At 48.4% G+C, this 13,545-nt stretch overlaps 1 protein-coding gene across 1 annotated transcript in view; it reads right to left on the reverse strand.

Annotated features, from left to right (window-relative positions):
* Positions 1-11,402, reverse strand: part of TEP1 (telomerase associated protein 1) — a 57,750-nt gene extending 46,348 nt beyond the window's left edge. The window contains exons 1-8 of the mRNA XM_033168898.1: positions 11,128-11,402; positions 8,748-9,053; positions 7,803-7,955; positions 6,187-6,321; positions 2,377-2,538; positions 2,102-2,257; positions 1,362-1,448; positions 1,002-1,132 (exon numbers count right to left, since the gene is read on the reverse strand). Coding sequence (XP_033024789.1) covers positions 1,002-1,132; positions 1,362-1,448; positions 2,102-2,257; positions 2,377-2,538; positions 6,187-6,321; positions 7,803-7,955; positions 8,748-9,053; positions 11,128-11,370 — 1,373 coding nt within the window. The 5' untranslated portion in view covers positions 11,371-11,402. The remainder of the gene's footprint in view (positions 1-1,001; positions 1,133-1,361; positions 1,449-2,101; positions 2,258-2,376; positions 2,539-6,186; positions 6,322-7,802; positions 7,956-8,747; positions 9,054-11,127) is intronic.
* Positions 11,403-13,545: the final 2,143 nt, after the last annotated feature.

Here is a 13,545-nt window from a genome sequence, read left to right on the forward strand (position 1 = left end):
TGTACATAGTTTGCACAATAAAACTCATAAAGGAAACTGAGTTTTGCCTGCTTACTCATGAGCAACTAACCAAGGACCTTACAGTGGCTTTGTCAAACCAAGGTTTATTTTTTAATTGTCATGCATCTTAAGATTTAGTGTCAGAAGTGTAACGTATTCCTGGACACAGCAGAGTTAACCGCAGACTTTTCTGGAAGCTTCTGGCTGTTGTGTAATTAACTGGACAGCACAACGCAGGAATTCAGCAACTCACTTGGATAACTATATACAGCATTTATTGAAGCAACTAGTATCCATAAGTTACTATGTACAGACTTTACAAATAAAAGAAACAAAACATAAAATCTTTCCTCTCTGTCTCTCTCTCTCATCAACCTACACTGACCACCTTCTCCACACTAACACCTGCACCACCCTAACATACAAGCTCTCACACAGAGCTCACTCTTCAGGAACTCATTGACCAATCACAGGTCGTTGCTAAGGGTCTAGAGAGAGAGCAGATCTGGGCTTTCTGCCAACTGGTAATTGCTTGAAGATAGACAGCTGAATTTCTGCATGTAGGCACTTTGAAATCTCTAACAATGCATGCCTATGCTTCCACTACAAGCCTGACACAGCTCAAGAGCGCCATCTAGGATGCAGTTCAACTATCAGCTGAAGCATTCCGTCAGCTGACCCCCTCCGAGGGCCAATCCCTGCCCACCAAGCCCTATAAAAGCCCCATCCCCGGAACCCGCTGTTCAGTCCAAGCCACATGCTTCCTTTCAGAAGGAATGAGTTCAGTGGCAGAGCATCCCTTTTAACATTTGGAAGGTCCACAGGTTCAATCCCTGGCATTTCCAGATAGGGTTGGAAAGAAACTCCTGCCCGAAAGCTTCCAAGAGCCACTGCCAGTCAGAGTAGAGCATACATAGGCCTTACCTGCTCACATTTCAGAAACCAAAAGGCTGCCACTGGCCAGCAGGAGGGGGGATTCAATGCTATCCAGGAAGCCTCACCTGCATCCCAGGAGACTCATCACAAGCTGGGCCGGCTCAGAGATGTGAAGGCGCTGGACCAAAGCCTTCAGGGAGAAGAGGTCCTTGGGGGCTGCTGGACACACCTTTTCCTTTTTCAAGTCCTCTTCAAACTGATGGAAAGCAATTGACAAGAGGATTTAGAAATCTCAAAAGCCACTTTGCGTCTTCAAGGAAGTTTTGAAAGGGGCTCCCACAGCCCTTTCCTTGAAGACAGGAGACCTCAACGCAACACTTCAAAGTTTCCAGGCCCTCAGCTATACACAATTAGAGACTTCAGTGTTAAGGAAGGGAACGTGGTACCCAGGACACTTTCCTCTGCACCCCCCAGGTATGTCTTACCTTACGCTGAAGAAGTCTGGCTTTTTTTGCAAATAATTTGCTCCGACCAGGCCAATGCTCTTCCCAGTTAGAAGCTCTTGGCTCTTGCTGAGGAAACGAAATGAACAAGCATTAGCCACATAAACAAACAGTGCAGGGTCACTAGGCCAACTTCACAACACAAATACACCTGGTACTACAGATATGCCCCAATATGGACAAGTTTCTATAAGCATCATGTCCGCATTTTACAATTTCTGGCGCTCAAAGCTCACAAAGCAGAAGATAAATACCTGATTGGAGCCTCCACCAAAACAGAAAGAAAGAAAGAGGTACAGGATTAGATACAAGGGAACAAGACATTTCCGTACATTTTTCCGGCACAAGAATTTGTAATGTTCCACATGAATATCTTTTCAACAAGCGATTCCTGCATCTTACAAAGGAATAGCTACAAACTAGTTCTTTCCTAATCAAAAAAAAAAAAAGGTCCTATGCATATTTAGCCCTTTACCCACTTCCTGGCTCCGGGCTCAAAACCTCCCAACTCATACAGCCCAGTGATTCAGGCTCTGTCCCCACCCAACCATCAAAAATGCAGCTCGCTTCCCTCACACTAAGAGTATTCTCTGCTGCAGAAACCTTCCTCCAAGCCGTTAGAATGTTTCTGAACACTCCGTGGTATCACAGCAAGTCAGCTCACGTTTAGCCTATATTAGAAAGTACAAAGGTATCAGGAACTCTGAAATCAAAACACCAACCTTCCTGGGTTTCGCCCGGCGGTTTTTCTTCCCCTGGCTCTTGCGGTTATTGTATTTGGCCAACTGGTACACATCAAACTGCCGGAACTTATCAGCCATTGCAGCACGAAGGCAGCAAGGCATTGGAGCCAGAGCTTTCCCTTCCCCTGCTAGGCTCTGCATGCAAGAGAAAAATGATAGCACCATGTGATCACCAGGATGAGACACAGTTCTGCATCCTGGATTACCACTGGAACTCTCTGCTAAAGGATTTTGTGCGGGCGTTCTCTCCTTACCTGATAGAGTTTGGCCACCTCCTTCCAGTCAGAGGGAAGCTGCACAGTGTGGCAGAAATACCGCCGCAGATGTGGGCGGCAGGGCAAAAGGCGGGCAGACAGCGCCAGGAGAAAATTGGCCGTACTGCGGATATTCAGTTCCTGGCGAGTGTACAGGGCAACCTGTCATTGAGGGAGAGAGAAAATGCACAGAAGAGTATGTCAAGGAGAACCCAGGGAGGTTTCTAGAGATGTTGAAGTGAATATGAGGACACCGCTACACAAAGATGAGGCAACTGGTCTGGACATTTTCCTAGAAAGGTGGACCTCGTTCGTATCCTGTGTTTGTCACACCTCTCGGGTTCTGTAGGTTTAACTCCAAACACAAGAAGCACAACGGCACAACTATTGTGCCAAACCCGACGTAGAACACCATTGTTTTCGTTGGGCAGGCAACTGCACCCAGAAATGCCAGGTTAGCACTGAAACCTCCAATGCAGATAATGCTCTTAGCACAGATTCCACGCTTTTGGAGATGCAAGTTTCTAGCCCTCTGTGATCACACGATAGAAGGAACAAAAGCAAAATGACACGATTCGATATGAGGATTCTTTCTTTCTTTCTTTCTTTCTTTCTTTCTTTCTTTCTTTTTGCTGTCCTTTAAGTTCCACATTCCTCCTGCAGCTCAAGATCTTTCAAGTACCAGTTCCCACCTCCCACCTGGAGAGAGTTTCAGAACCAGTCTATTTTACCGTATATACGCGAGTATAAGCCGACGCAAATATAAGCCGAGGCACCTAATTTGACCACAAAAAACTGGGAAAACTTATTGACTTAAGTATAAGCCGAGGGTGGGAAATGCAGCAGCTACTGGTAAATTTCAAAAATAAAAATAAATACCAATAAAAGGCTTGGAAAGAAAGGGTCTCTTACAGGGAGGGCTCAGGGGGTAAGGGGGCATATTGTGGGTACATTTCAGGGGGCAAGGGGAATATTCTGGAATGGATTAAGGGGGAAGGGGGCAGATTCTGGGAAGGTTTCAGGGTGGGTGGGGCATATTTAGGGAGGGCATGAGAGGCAAGGGGGCATATTCTGGGAAAGTTTCAGGGTGGGCAGTTTCTAGGGTGGGCAGAGCTGGGATGGGCAGGGGTTAAGAGGGAAGGCTTGGAAAGAAAGGGTCTCTTTACAGGGAGGGCTCAGGGGGAGGGAGCATATTCAGGGAGGAATTAAGGGGGGATTCTGGAATGGATTAAGGGGGAAGGGGGCAGATTCTGGGAAGGTTTCAGGGTGGGTGGGGCATATTTAGGGAGGGCATGAGAGGCAAGGGGGCATATTCTGGGAAAGTTTCAGGGTGGGCAGTTTCTAGGATGGGCAGGGGTTAAGAGGGAAGGCTTGGAAAGAAAGGGTCTCTTTACAGGGAGGGCTCAGGGGGAGGGGGCATATTCAGGGAGGAATTAAGGGGGGAGATTCTGGAATGGATTAAGGGGGAAGGGGGTTGATTCTGGGAAGGTTTCAGGGGTGGTTGGGGCATATTTAGGGAGGGCATCAAGGGCAAGGGGGCATATTCTGGGAAAGTTTCAGGGTGGGTAGTTTCTAGGGTGGGCAGAGCTGGGATGGGGGAAGGGGTTAAGAGGGAAGGCTTGGAAAGAAAGGGTCTCTTTACAGGGAGGGCTCAGGGGGAGGGGGCATATTCAGGGAGGAATTAAGGGAGCAGATTCTGGGAAGGTTTCAGGGGTTGATAGTTTCAGGGTGGGCAGTTTCTATGGCGGACTGAGCTGGGATGGGATGGGGGCAAAAGCAACAGGCTCTCTGGGGCTGAGCCGGCTCGCGTGCCTGCTCGATACTTGTCCTCCTCCTGCTCCCGCTGCCCCCATCGCTACCTCTGTTCCCCTTCGGGGAGAAGGGACGGGAGGAAGAGGAGGAGGCGATCCTCGCACAGAGCAGTGACTGCTCTGTGCAAGGCATAGGAGAGGAAAAGCATCGAGGAGCACTTTCTCCCCACTTTTCCCTCCCCGATGCGTTGCGCAGAGCAGGCACAGGATCATAGAGTCTCAGCGCAGTTTCTACAGTGGGCAGAGCTGGGATGGGCAGGGGTAGAGCAGGCACAGGATCATAGAGTCTCAGCGCAGTTTCTACAGTGGGCAGAGCTGGGATGGGCAGGGGTAGAGCAGGCACAGGATCATAGAGTCTCAGCGCAGTTTCTACAGTGGGCAGAGCTGGGATGGGCAGGGGTTAAGAGGGAAGGCTTGGAAAGAAAGGGTCTCTTTACAGGGAGGGCTCAGGGGGAGGGGTCATATTCAGGGAGGAATTAAGGGAGCAGATTCTGGGAAGGTTTCAGGGGTGGGTAGTTTCAGGGTGGGCAGTTTCTATGGCGGACTAAGCTGGGATGGGATGGGGGCAAAAGCAACAGGCTCTCTGGGGCTGAGCCGGCTCGCGCGCCTGCTCGATACTTGTCCTGCTCCCGCTGCCCCCGTCGCTACCTCTGTTCCCCTTCGGGGAGAAGGGGCGGGAGGAGGAGGAGGCGATCCTCGCACAGAGCAGGCACAGGACGAGGGATCAGAGAGCAGGCACAGATGGGGGATCGGCAGGGCAGGGGAGACAAGCAGCAAGAAAGGATCCCTTTCTTGCCGCTTGTCCCTTTGCAGCCGCCCGCTTCACCTGAGTATAAGCCGAGGGCGGCTTTTTCAGCCCAAAAAATGGGCTGAAAAAGTCGGCTTATACTCGCGTATATACGGTAATTTGTTACAACCAGATAATGTGCCAAGGACAATGGCAGCTTCTGGAAAGGAACAGGATCCCAGAGCCTAGGAAAGAAGATCTATCTACCTGCAGGGAAGAGCTCTAGAGAAATGAAATGAACTCTGCGAAATTTCTTTTAACATTCCCAGATTTCCCTGGGGGAAAAGATTGTTTAACTGCTCTGGGAACTGTAGCTCTACGAGGGCAAGAGAAGCTTCCAATCAACTTTCATCACACTTAACAAACCAGAGTTGCCAAGATTCCTTGGGAGAAACCACTGCTGTTTAGAGTGGTGAGGTGCTGCTTTAAATGTGAGGCATAGATGTGGCCTAACCACATTCAGAAACACTGCTGCATGCCAGTCTGAGCCTAGGGGGGGGGCAGTACGGGACATAAAAACACAAAATAAAATAGAGTCAACATTAAAAGGTCACAAAAGAGACCAGTGTAAAGGTAAAAAGAGCCAAGTTCTTCTGCACTTTAATTCGCATTTATCCTTATGCAATAATTTAGGCACCCTATTGGAAGAAATTATCCCACTTGCGATTCTCAACAATTGGCACTCAGTCACATTGCCGCCAACAAAATAATGGCCAGTCCACTACAGTGGTACCTCGGGCTGCGGACACGATCCGTTCCGGGGTGCCGTCCGCACCCCAAAAAGTCCGCAACCCGAGCAGCGTTATCATGCTTCTGCGCATGCGCGACCCGCACAGACCGCTTCTGCGCATGCGCAACCTGTAAACACTTCCGGGTTTGCTGCGTTCGTAACCTGCCCCGTTCGCAACCCGCAATGAACGAAACAAGAGGTACGACTGTATATAATTGACAATATCCTCAGGTTGGTGTTTTTTTTTGAGAAAGAATTATTATAATGACATTTTGCAACAAGAGTGCCGTCAGCACTTGGGGAATTCAATGGCATTCATGAAAACAATCTAGGTAAATAATTAAGCACACATAGAGAACGAGGCAAGCTTTTCTTTCTGGCCCAATGATTGCACCGCAGTGCCTCTCACACACACACACCCTTGTGACTTTTTGGGTGCAACCCCCAGAAATCCAGGCTCCCGGTTAACTGCCCCCTCGTACCTTGAGAATGAATTCAGGATCGTGCTCTGCTAGGCTCTCACACACTTGCGTCAATGCCTGCTGAAGCTCACCAGGAGGATTTCCAAACTTCGGCCCTTCCACCAGCGAACAGCAGACCAGGCTCAACAGCATCAACTAAAAAGGGGGGAGGGGTTAGAGGAGAAAGCCTTAGGAAGCCTCTCGTGGGAGTTCCCTTCAAATTTCAAGGTTCTAGTCCAGTGGACACCACCCACCCTTAAGCTTCTAAGAATCCACCATTGGAGCTGGATGAAAAGCTGGGAGCTCCGGCTTCAATTAGGGCTAGATTTAGGGGCAGGTGACTGCCTTGGGCATCAGTCTTGGTGGGTGGGTGCTGGTTCCAGTTTGCCCATTACAAGAAGCCCCTATCAACTCAGCAGTTGAAACAGAAAACTAACACTAACAGCAAATCTTCACCTCCATATCTAGGAACACTCAGCTGCATGGCCCATGTTGCATTGTGCGCCCTATTTTCCAGTGCCCACCCAAAAACCAACAACCCAGAACCACTGTGTTCCTACTAGGATTGGAACAAGCCCATTTGTCCATTTCAGTTTCTCTTGTTTGTCCAAACTCAGCTCCCAACATCAGTTTGCAAGTTAAGAAAAAAAAAACCTCATGAAAGTTCATATACATTTCAGTGCAAATTTCTCCTAATATACACCTGCCTGTGTGCCGTTTCACCTACTGTACACTTTTTTTTAGGGGGGGGGCAAAGCAATTATTTCCATACGCAAAAATGCATTCCGTGTTCATCTCATAAATATTTGCAGTTTTATGCAACTTCACCCTATTATATGCCTTTTTTTCAAATACTGTTGTGTGCACTCCAATCTCTGAGCGGTGAGAGACTCCAGGGGTGGCCTGTGCTTTCCTGGGGTTTAGATCCCTTGAAATGAAGGTCAATGGAAACTGCAGGGTCTTTGGGATATTTTGGTTTTATAAAGACAACCCAGAGCATAGGATGGAGGGGATCAACACAGTATTAACATCCCAGCAGATCTTTCTTTCTTGTTACATTTCCAGGGAAGTTGCAAACTCAGTTTTGGAATCCAACACAGAACAAAACATGCCTCCATCTCCCCAGCATCAGCAAAACACTTTCTGTCTCTCTCTCTCACACACACTTTCACATTCATTCATTCATTCACATTCACACACACACACACACACACACAATGTTTAGCTTATTCTTCTCCATCCCATGATGACCCGGCATCCAGCCAAGCTGTGGTGAAAGAAGGCCCACCCATTTGTCTCTATAGCAACAGAACTCACTCTAAGAAACAGGTGATGGGTAAAATTAGCTGAGCTGCCACAAAGGAGCTAGTCTGACTGGTTCCACAACTCTGAATCACAGGTTTGGAAGGGCGCTATGGTCATCCAGACTGACCCCCCCCCTCAACTCATAACAATCGGTCATTTGGCTGGAGAACTGTACTGTACTGCAAAATTTGGAGCAATGTGAACTTAGAAAAAGACAGTATTCCAGTTCACATAGCACTTTGGAAATTGAAAAATAGGCAATTTGCTTTTAATTGCAAGGTGAATCCAATGTCTCCCCAACCCCTAGTTCCTACCAGCACAACACCTCTCACCTTTTTATCTTTCACTTGCTGCTCTTTGCTCTCCACAGGCAGCTCATAAGCTGAAGATTCGTCCTCCTCCGACTGCACTTTCAGGTCATCTTCAGGCAAAGTCAGAACGTACTCTGGGATCGCGCCAGCAGCTTCCGCCTCATCCCTTTCCTCCTGCAGGGGAAGAAACCCCACCGTCCCTTAGTCAAAACTGCAACCACTCTACAAGCATTATCCAATATTCATTTTCCAGTTGTCCTTTACCAGTGAGCATAGAAGCACCAGCAAAGTTCTCAGGCACAAGTCCCGTGCAAGTGCTTCATCTGAAACTCCTGAAAACAAAACAAAAAAGCGTCCACAACCCGGAATGTTAAAGTGTGTATTAATTGTGGCCACATCTGGCTACACTCCTCAGGTGTAGTTTGTAAACCCTTCACCCAAGTAAAAAAATAGCAACGAACATCTGTGGACGATGACTGAGGATTCCCCCTCAAGCTCAGGGATGGGGAACCTGTGACCCTGCAGATGTTTTCGGACTTCAAATCCCATCAACCCCAGTGAACAATCAGGGATGATGGGATTTGTAGTCCAGTGGAGGGCCTCTGCTTTGGCTGCTGGCCCAAATTTATGGAAGGAAAACTCTTAAAATTCAAACAAAATAAAAAATAAAAATATTCCTTCCAGTAGCACCTTAGAGACCAACTAAGTTTGTTCTTGGTATGAGCTTTCGTGTGCATGCACACTTCTTCAGATCTCTTAAAATTCAGGTTTTCCCAATTGCCTAGATGTGTTTTTTCCCCCCTGCTATAAAACTTTCCTCCATTCCCTTTGCCATCCAACCCAACCTTCTCCAGTTGGCCAAAGTTACTGCTGCTGAAACCTCTCTCACGCAATATCCTGTTGCCACAGCAATACTCCAGCAACGGGGCCTGGCCTCTATAGGCCCTTGCCCAACGGAAGTCTTACTTGCAACTGTGGTTGTTCCAGTTTGGTGCTTGGTCCAAAAACCTCATCCTGGGCTCTGTAACCTGGTGGCAACCCCAAGGATGTTGAGGCACAGATACTTTTCTGATGATCCAGTCGGAGAGAGAACTGCACGTCCAAAGGCTTTGATAAAGCAACAGAGGCGGAAACAGGGCGCAGCAGGTGAGCCCTGGATTCCTCCAGCCCCTGAACAGCCAAGTGGGCAGGCTGCTTCAGAAGCGAATTCTCCAACCAGAGCAGCCTTGGTTCAGAGAAGGCAGAATGCGACGAGTTTCTTTGCGTCAGATGCTGCAGAAGAAGAAAAAGAAGAAGAGTTTGGATTTGATATCCTGCTTTATCACTACCCGAAGGAGTCTCAAAAGCGGTTAACATTCTCCTTTCCTTTTCTCCCCCACAACAAACACTCTGTGAGGTGAGTGGGGCTGAGAGACTTCAGAGAAGTGTGACTAGCCCAAGGTCACCCAGCAGCTGCATGTGGAGGAGCGGAGACACGAACCCGGTTCACCAGATTACAAGTCTACCACTCTTAACCACTACACCACACTGCCTTGCCTGGAGTAGGGAATGATAAAGGAGCAATTACTGGCAGGAATGAGGGTGTTCATGCAATACCATCCCCAAGTGTATATGCAAAACACTTGGCTGTACAAATCAGCAAGCGTACACTCTTTCACACAAACACATGTACCTATATAGAGACAGCCTGCAACTGTGTTCAGCGTAACACATGAAAAAGCCTAATGCCAAGCAGAATCCCATTCACCTTTACATCTGCCATACAACTCTGACTTCCCTTGGCTGGGGACAGAACACTGGGGAAGGAAAGGAGGTATAGCAGCAGCGGCACACCGGCCTGCAGAGCAGATCTACACATTCAGGAGTATCACACAGGGCCTATTTCCTGGTACTACGCTACCTCTGAAATGTTGAAACGTTTTCCCTGCATCAAAATCTCCCCACCCACAATAGGGATGTGCAGGAACAGAACTGATCCCACAACACCCACCCATCTGGGAGCACCCAGAGGGGGAAATTGAAAAAAAAAAAAAACCCAGCTATGTCTGAATCAACTCCTAGTGACACCTTGTGGCTTATAATAATAATTTATTATTTATACCCCGCCCATCTGGCTGGGTTTCCCCAGCCACTCTAGGCAGCTCCCCAAAAAATATTAAAAACACAATAAAACATCAAACATTCAACGCTTCCCTAAACAGGGCTGCCTTCAGATGTCTTCTAAAAGTCTGGTAGTTTTTCTCTGTTACATCTGGTGGGAGAGCATTCCACAGGGTGGGTGCCACTACCGAGAAGGCCCTCTGCCTGGTTCCCTGTAACTTGGCTTCTTGTAGTGAGGGAACCACCAGAAGGCCCTCGGCACTGGACCTCAGTGTCCGGGCAGAATGATGGGGGTGGAGACGCTCCTTCAGGTATACTGGACCGAGGCTGTTTAGGGCACCAACACTTTGAATTGTGCTTGGAAACGTACTGGGAGCCAATGTAGATCTTTCAAGACCGGTGTTATGTGGTCTCGGCAGCCGCTCCCAGTCACCAGTCTAGCTGCCACATTCTGGATTAGTTGTAGTTTCCGGGTCACCTTCAAAGGTAGCCCCACATAGAGCGCATTGCAGTAATCCAAGCGAGAGAAAACTAGAGCATGCACCACTCTGGCGAGACAGTCCACAGGCAGGTAGGGTCTCAGCCTGCGTACCAGATGGAGCTGATAAACAGCTGTCCTAGACACAGAATTAACCTGCGCCTCCATGGACAGCTGCGAGTCCAAAATGACACCCAGGCTGCGCACCTGGTCCTTCAGGGTCACAGTTACCCCATTCATGACCAGGGAGTCCTCCATACCTGCCCACCTCCTGTCCCCCCAAAACAGTACTTCTGTCTTGTCAGGATTCGGCCCCAATCTATTAGCCGCCATCCATCCCCCAACCGCCTCCAGAAACTCACACAGGACCTTCACGGCCTTCACTGGTCTGATTTGAGAGGTAGAGCTGGGTATCATCCGCATACTGAGGAACACCCAGCCCAAACCCCCTGATGATCTCTCCCAGCGGCTTCATATAGATATTAAAAAGCACGGGGGAGAGGACAGAACCCTGAGGCACCCCACAAGTGAGAGCCCAGGGGCTTCCATTTCTGAACGCACCTAAGAATTAAACATTTTGTGGAAAAGCTGCCTTTCTAGCATGGTCACAAAACTGTCTTTCCCAGGGTTCTTTGGGCAGGCGGGCTTTGACCATTAACCCCATCATGGATCGGACATGCATCCAAATAAACTACCTCTTGTGAAATAATTATTGTTGGTGGTGGTGGTGGGTGTTATTGCCACTAGCATTACCACAGCCATGCTTACCTGTGCCTGCTCAAGGACTGAGTCAAGCCATTTGAAATCCGGAGCATTTGGCGTGGTCAAGGAGCCTGCCACGACCTGGCTCTGGGTACTGAGGGCCTTCAGCGAGGCTAGCCATGAAGCAGACGGGGTAATGGGCTGCAAGAGTCGGGCCTGGACTTCCTCCAGCTTTGGAAGGGTGAGAGAAGCAGGAGCACAAGCGTGAAGCAAGGGTTTCTCCCCCAAGAGAGAGGCAGGGGGATCCATGGACTTCACTGGGAAGGCCGCTGGGTCCTTGGACGTCTGCAAAGAGAAAGAATAGACTTTGGTACTCGGCACAAATAAGCCCTACGCAGATTTGAGACCAGGGTACCTGAAAGAGCATCTCGTCCCTTATAAAACCAGCTGAATGCTACTCTCTTAACGTATTTTTAATCTTTTGTCGGAAGCCGCCCAGAGTGGTTGGGGAAACCCAGCCAGATGGGCGGGGTATAAATAAATTATTGTTATTGTTATTACTTTGCAGGAGAAAGCTATGCTGCACATGCCATTACCTCAGGAGGGTCAGCTCCACACTATGTCATAATCGGGCCTTTGGTGTGGTGGCACCTACTTGATGGAAATCAATCCCCCCCCGCCGCCGCCCACATTATTAGACAGGAACTTTATTGTATTTTTTTAAAAAAATCTTTTTTAACCAGCTGTCTTAAGTGGAGATCTTCAGCCCACTCAGTTACCCGTATTGGATTTGTAATTGTTTCAATGGCTTTGCAATTCCAGACGATGCCTTCAGAATACTTAAAGGTAAAGGGACCACTGACCATTAGGTCTAGTCGCGGACAACTCTGGGGTTGAGGCGCTCATCTCGCTTTATTGGCTGAGGGAGCTGGCGTACAGCTTCCAGGTCATGTGGCCAGCATGACTAAGCCGCTTCTGGCGAACCAGAGCAGCGCACGGAAACGCCGTTTACCTTCCCGCCGGAGTGGTACCTATTTATCTACTTGCACTTTGACATGCTTTCGAAATGCTAGGTGGGCAGGAGCAGGGACCGAACAACAGGAGTTCACCCAGTCACGGGGATTCAAACCGCCGACCTGATCGGCAAGCCCTAGGCACTGTGGTTTAACCCACAACGCCACCCGTGTCCCTCTTCAGAATACTTAGAGGGGTGTAAAAATACTTGCAGAACTGTGTCTCTGTGGTGCTCAATAAGCGGAAGATCTTTATCATTGTTTATTATACCGTTCTTTGCATTCTGAACCAAGGGAAAGTTTGTTCTGAATTTGTTAAGCAGGATACCCGATGGCAATGACCAAGCAAAATCATGCATTTGCTGTGCGACTCTGAAACAGATTTGTGTTGGATAAGAGTGGCAAGATTTGCAGCGGCTGCTCAAAAGTTTTTATTAAAAGGCTGGCTGGTCACCTTATCAAGGCTGCTGTAGCAGTGGAATACCTGCATGGGTTTTGATGACCACTGAGGTCCCTTCCCAGTTCCTGCGTTTCTACCTTTGTACCTTCACATCGCACATAGCACCTAGAAAGCTTCCTGGAAATCAGCTGCACAAGTTAATGAATAAACTAAGCATCCGTTAACACGCTGGTGTTTTAATGAAGTGTTTCTTAGGCCCCATACTGCCACTTCTTTAAGCAAACGTTGCTGGGTTTCACATATATATATATATATTATAATAATAATAATTTATTGAATTCAGGAATGAGAAACTTATGGCTCTCCAAATATTGTCGAGTCTCAATAGATCTGAGGAAATGCTTCACACGGGCTCTCAATGAGAAATGTTGCAGTTGTGGGATGGTATCCTTTCAACACTTGGGGTGTAAAAGACCCCACGTTTAGAGTTATGCATCCTTTTAGCACAGCACCCCCTTGTGGCACCATAACACGGTGAAAGCAACTAATTATTTTTATTTTTTGAAAAGCAGAAAATTTGGGGGAATGAAATCGGAAGATTCCCTAGAAGTCCGAAGGCCCAGCCAGGCCCCCCCACCCTGCCACTCATAGCTGCAGCCACAGCGTCCCACCCTATCTAAATGTTCACTGAGTCACAAAGCCTTGCACAACCACCCCTAGCTGCAACTAGCCCCATGCTCTTCCTGCCTCCTGGTTAATTCAATTAATTCCCTTGTTTATCTGAAGCCACTGTCTCTCGGTTCCTGCTTTCAGTTCCTGTATTTCACTGCAGCGTTGGCGCCAGCCACAATTAAACTCCCTCCCTTATCTCCTATCCTGCGCATTTAACAAACAAACGCGTTGGGCAAACATCCATAGGGAACTGCCATATATATACCAAAGCCAGACCACTGGGTCCATCTGGCTCAGTAATGCATACACTGACCTGCGGCAACACTTCAGGATTTCATGCAGTGATTCTCTCTCTCTCTCAGCCCCAAAGCAGATAAACCTGCAACAACTGAACCTGGC

The sequence above is a fragment of the Lacerta agilis genome, chromosome 14, assembly GCF_009819535.1.
Source record: "Lacerta agilis isolate rLacAgi1 chromosome 14, rLacAgi1.pri, whole genome shotgun sequence".
NCBI lineage: Eukaryota > Metazoa > Chordata > Lepidosauria > Squamata > Lacertidae > Lacerta > Lacerta agilis.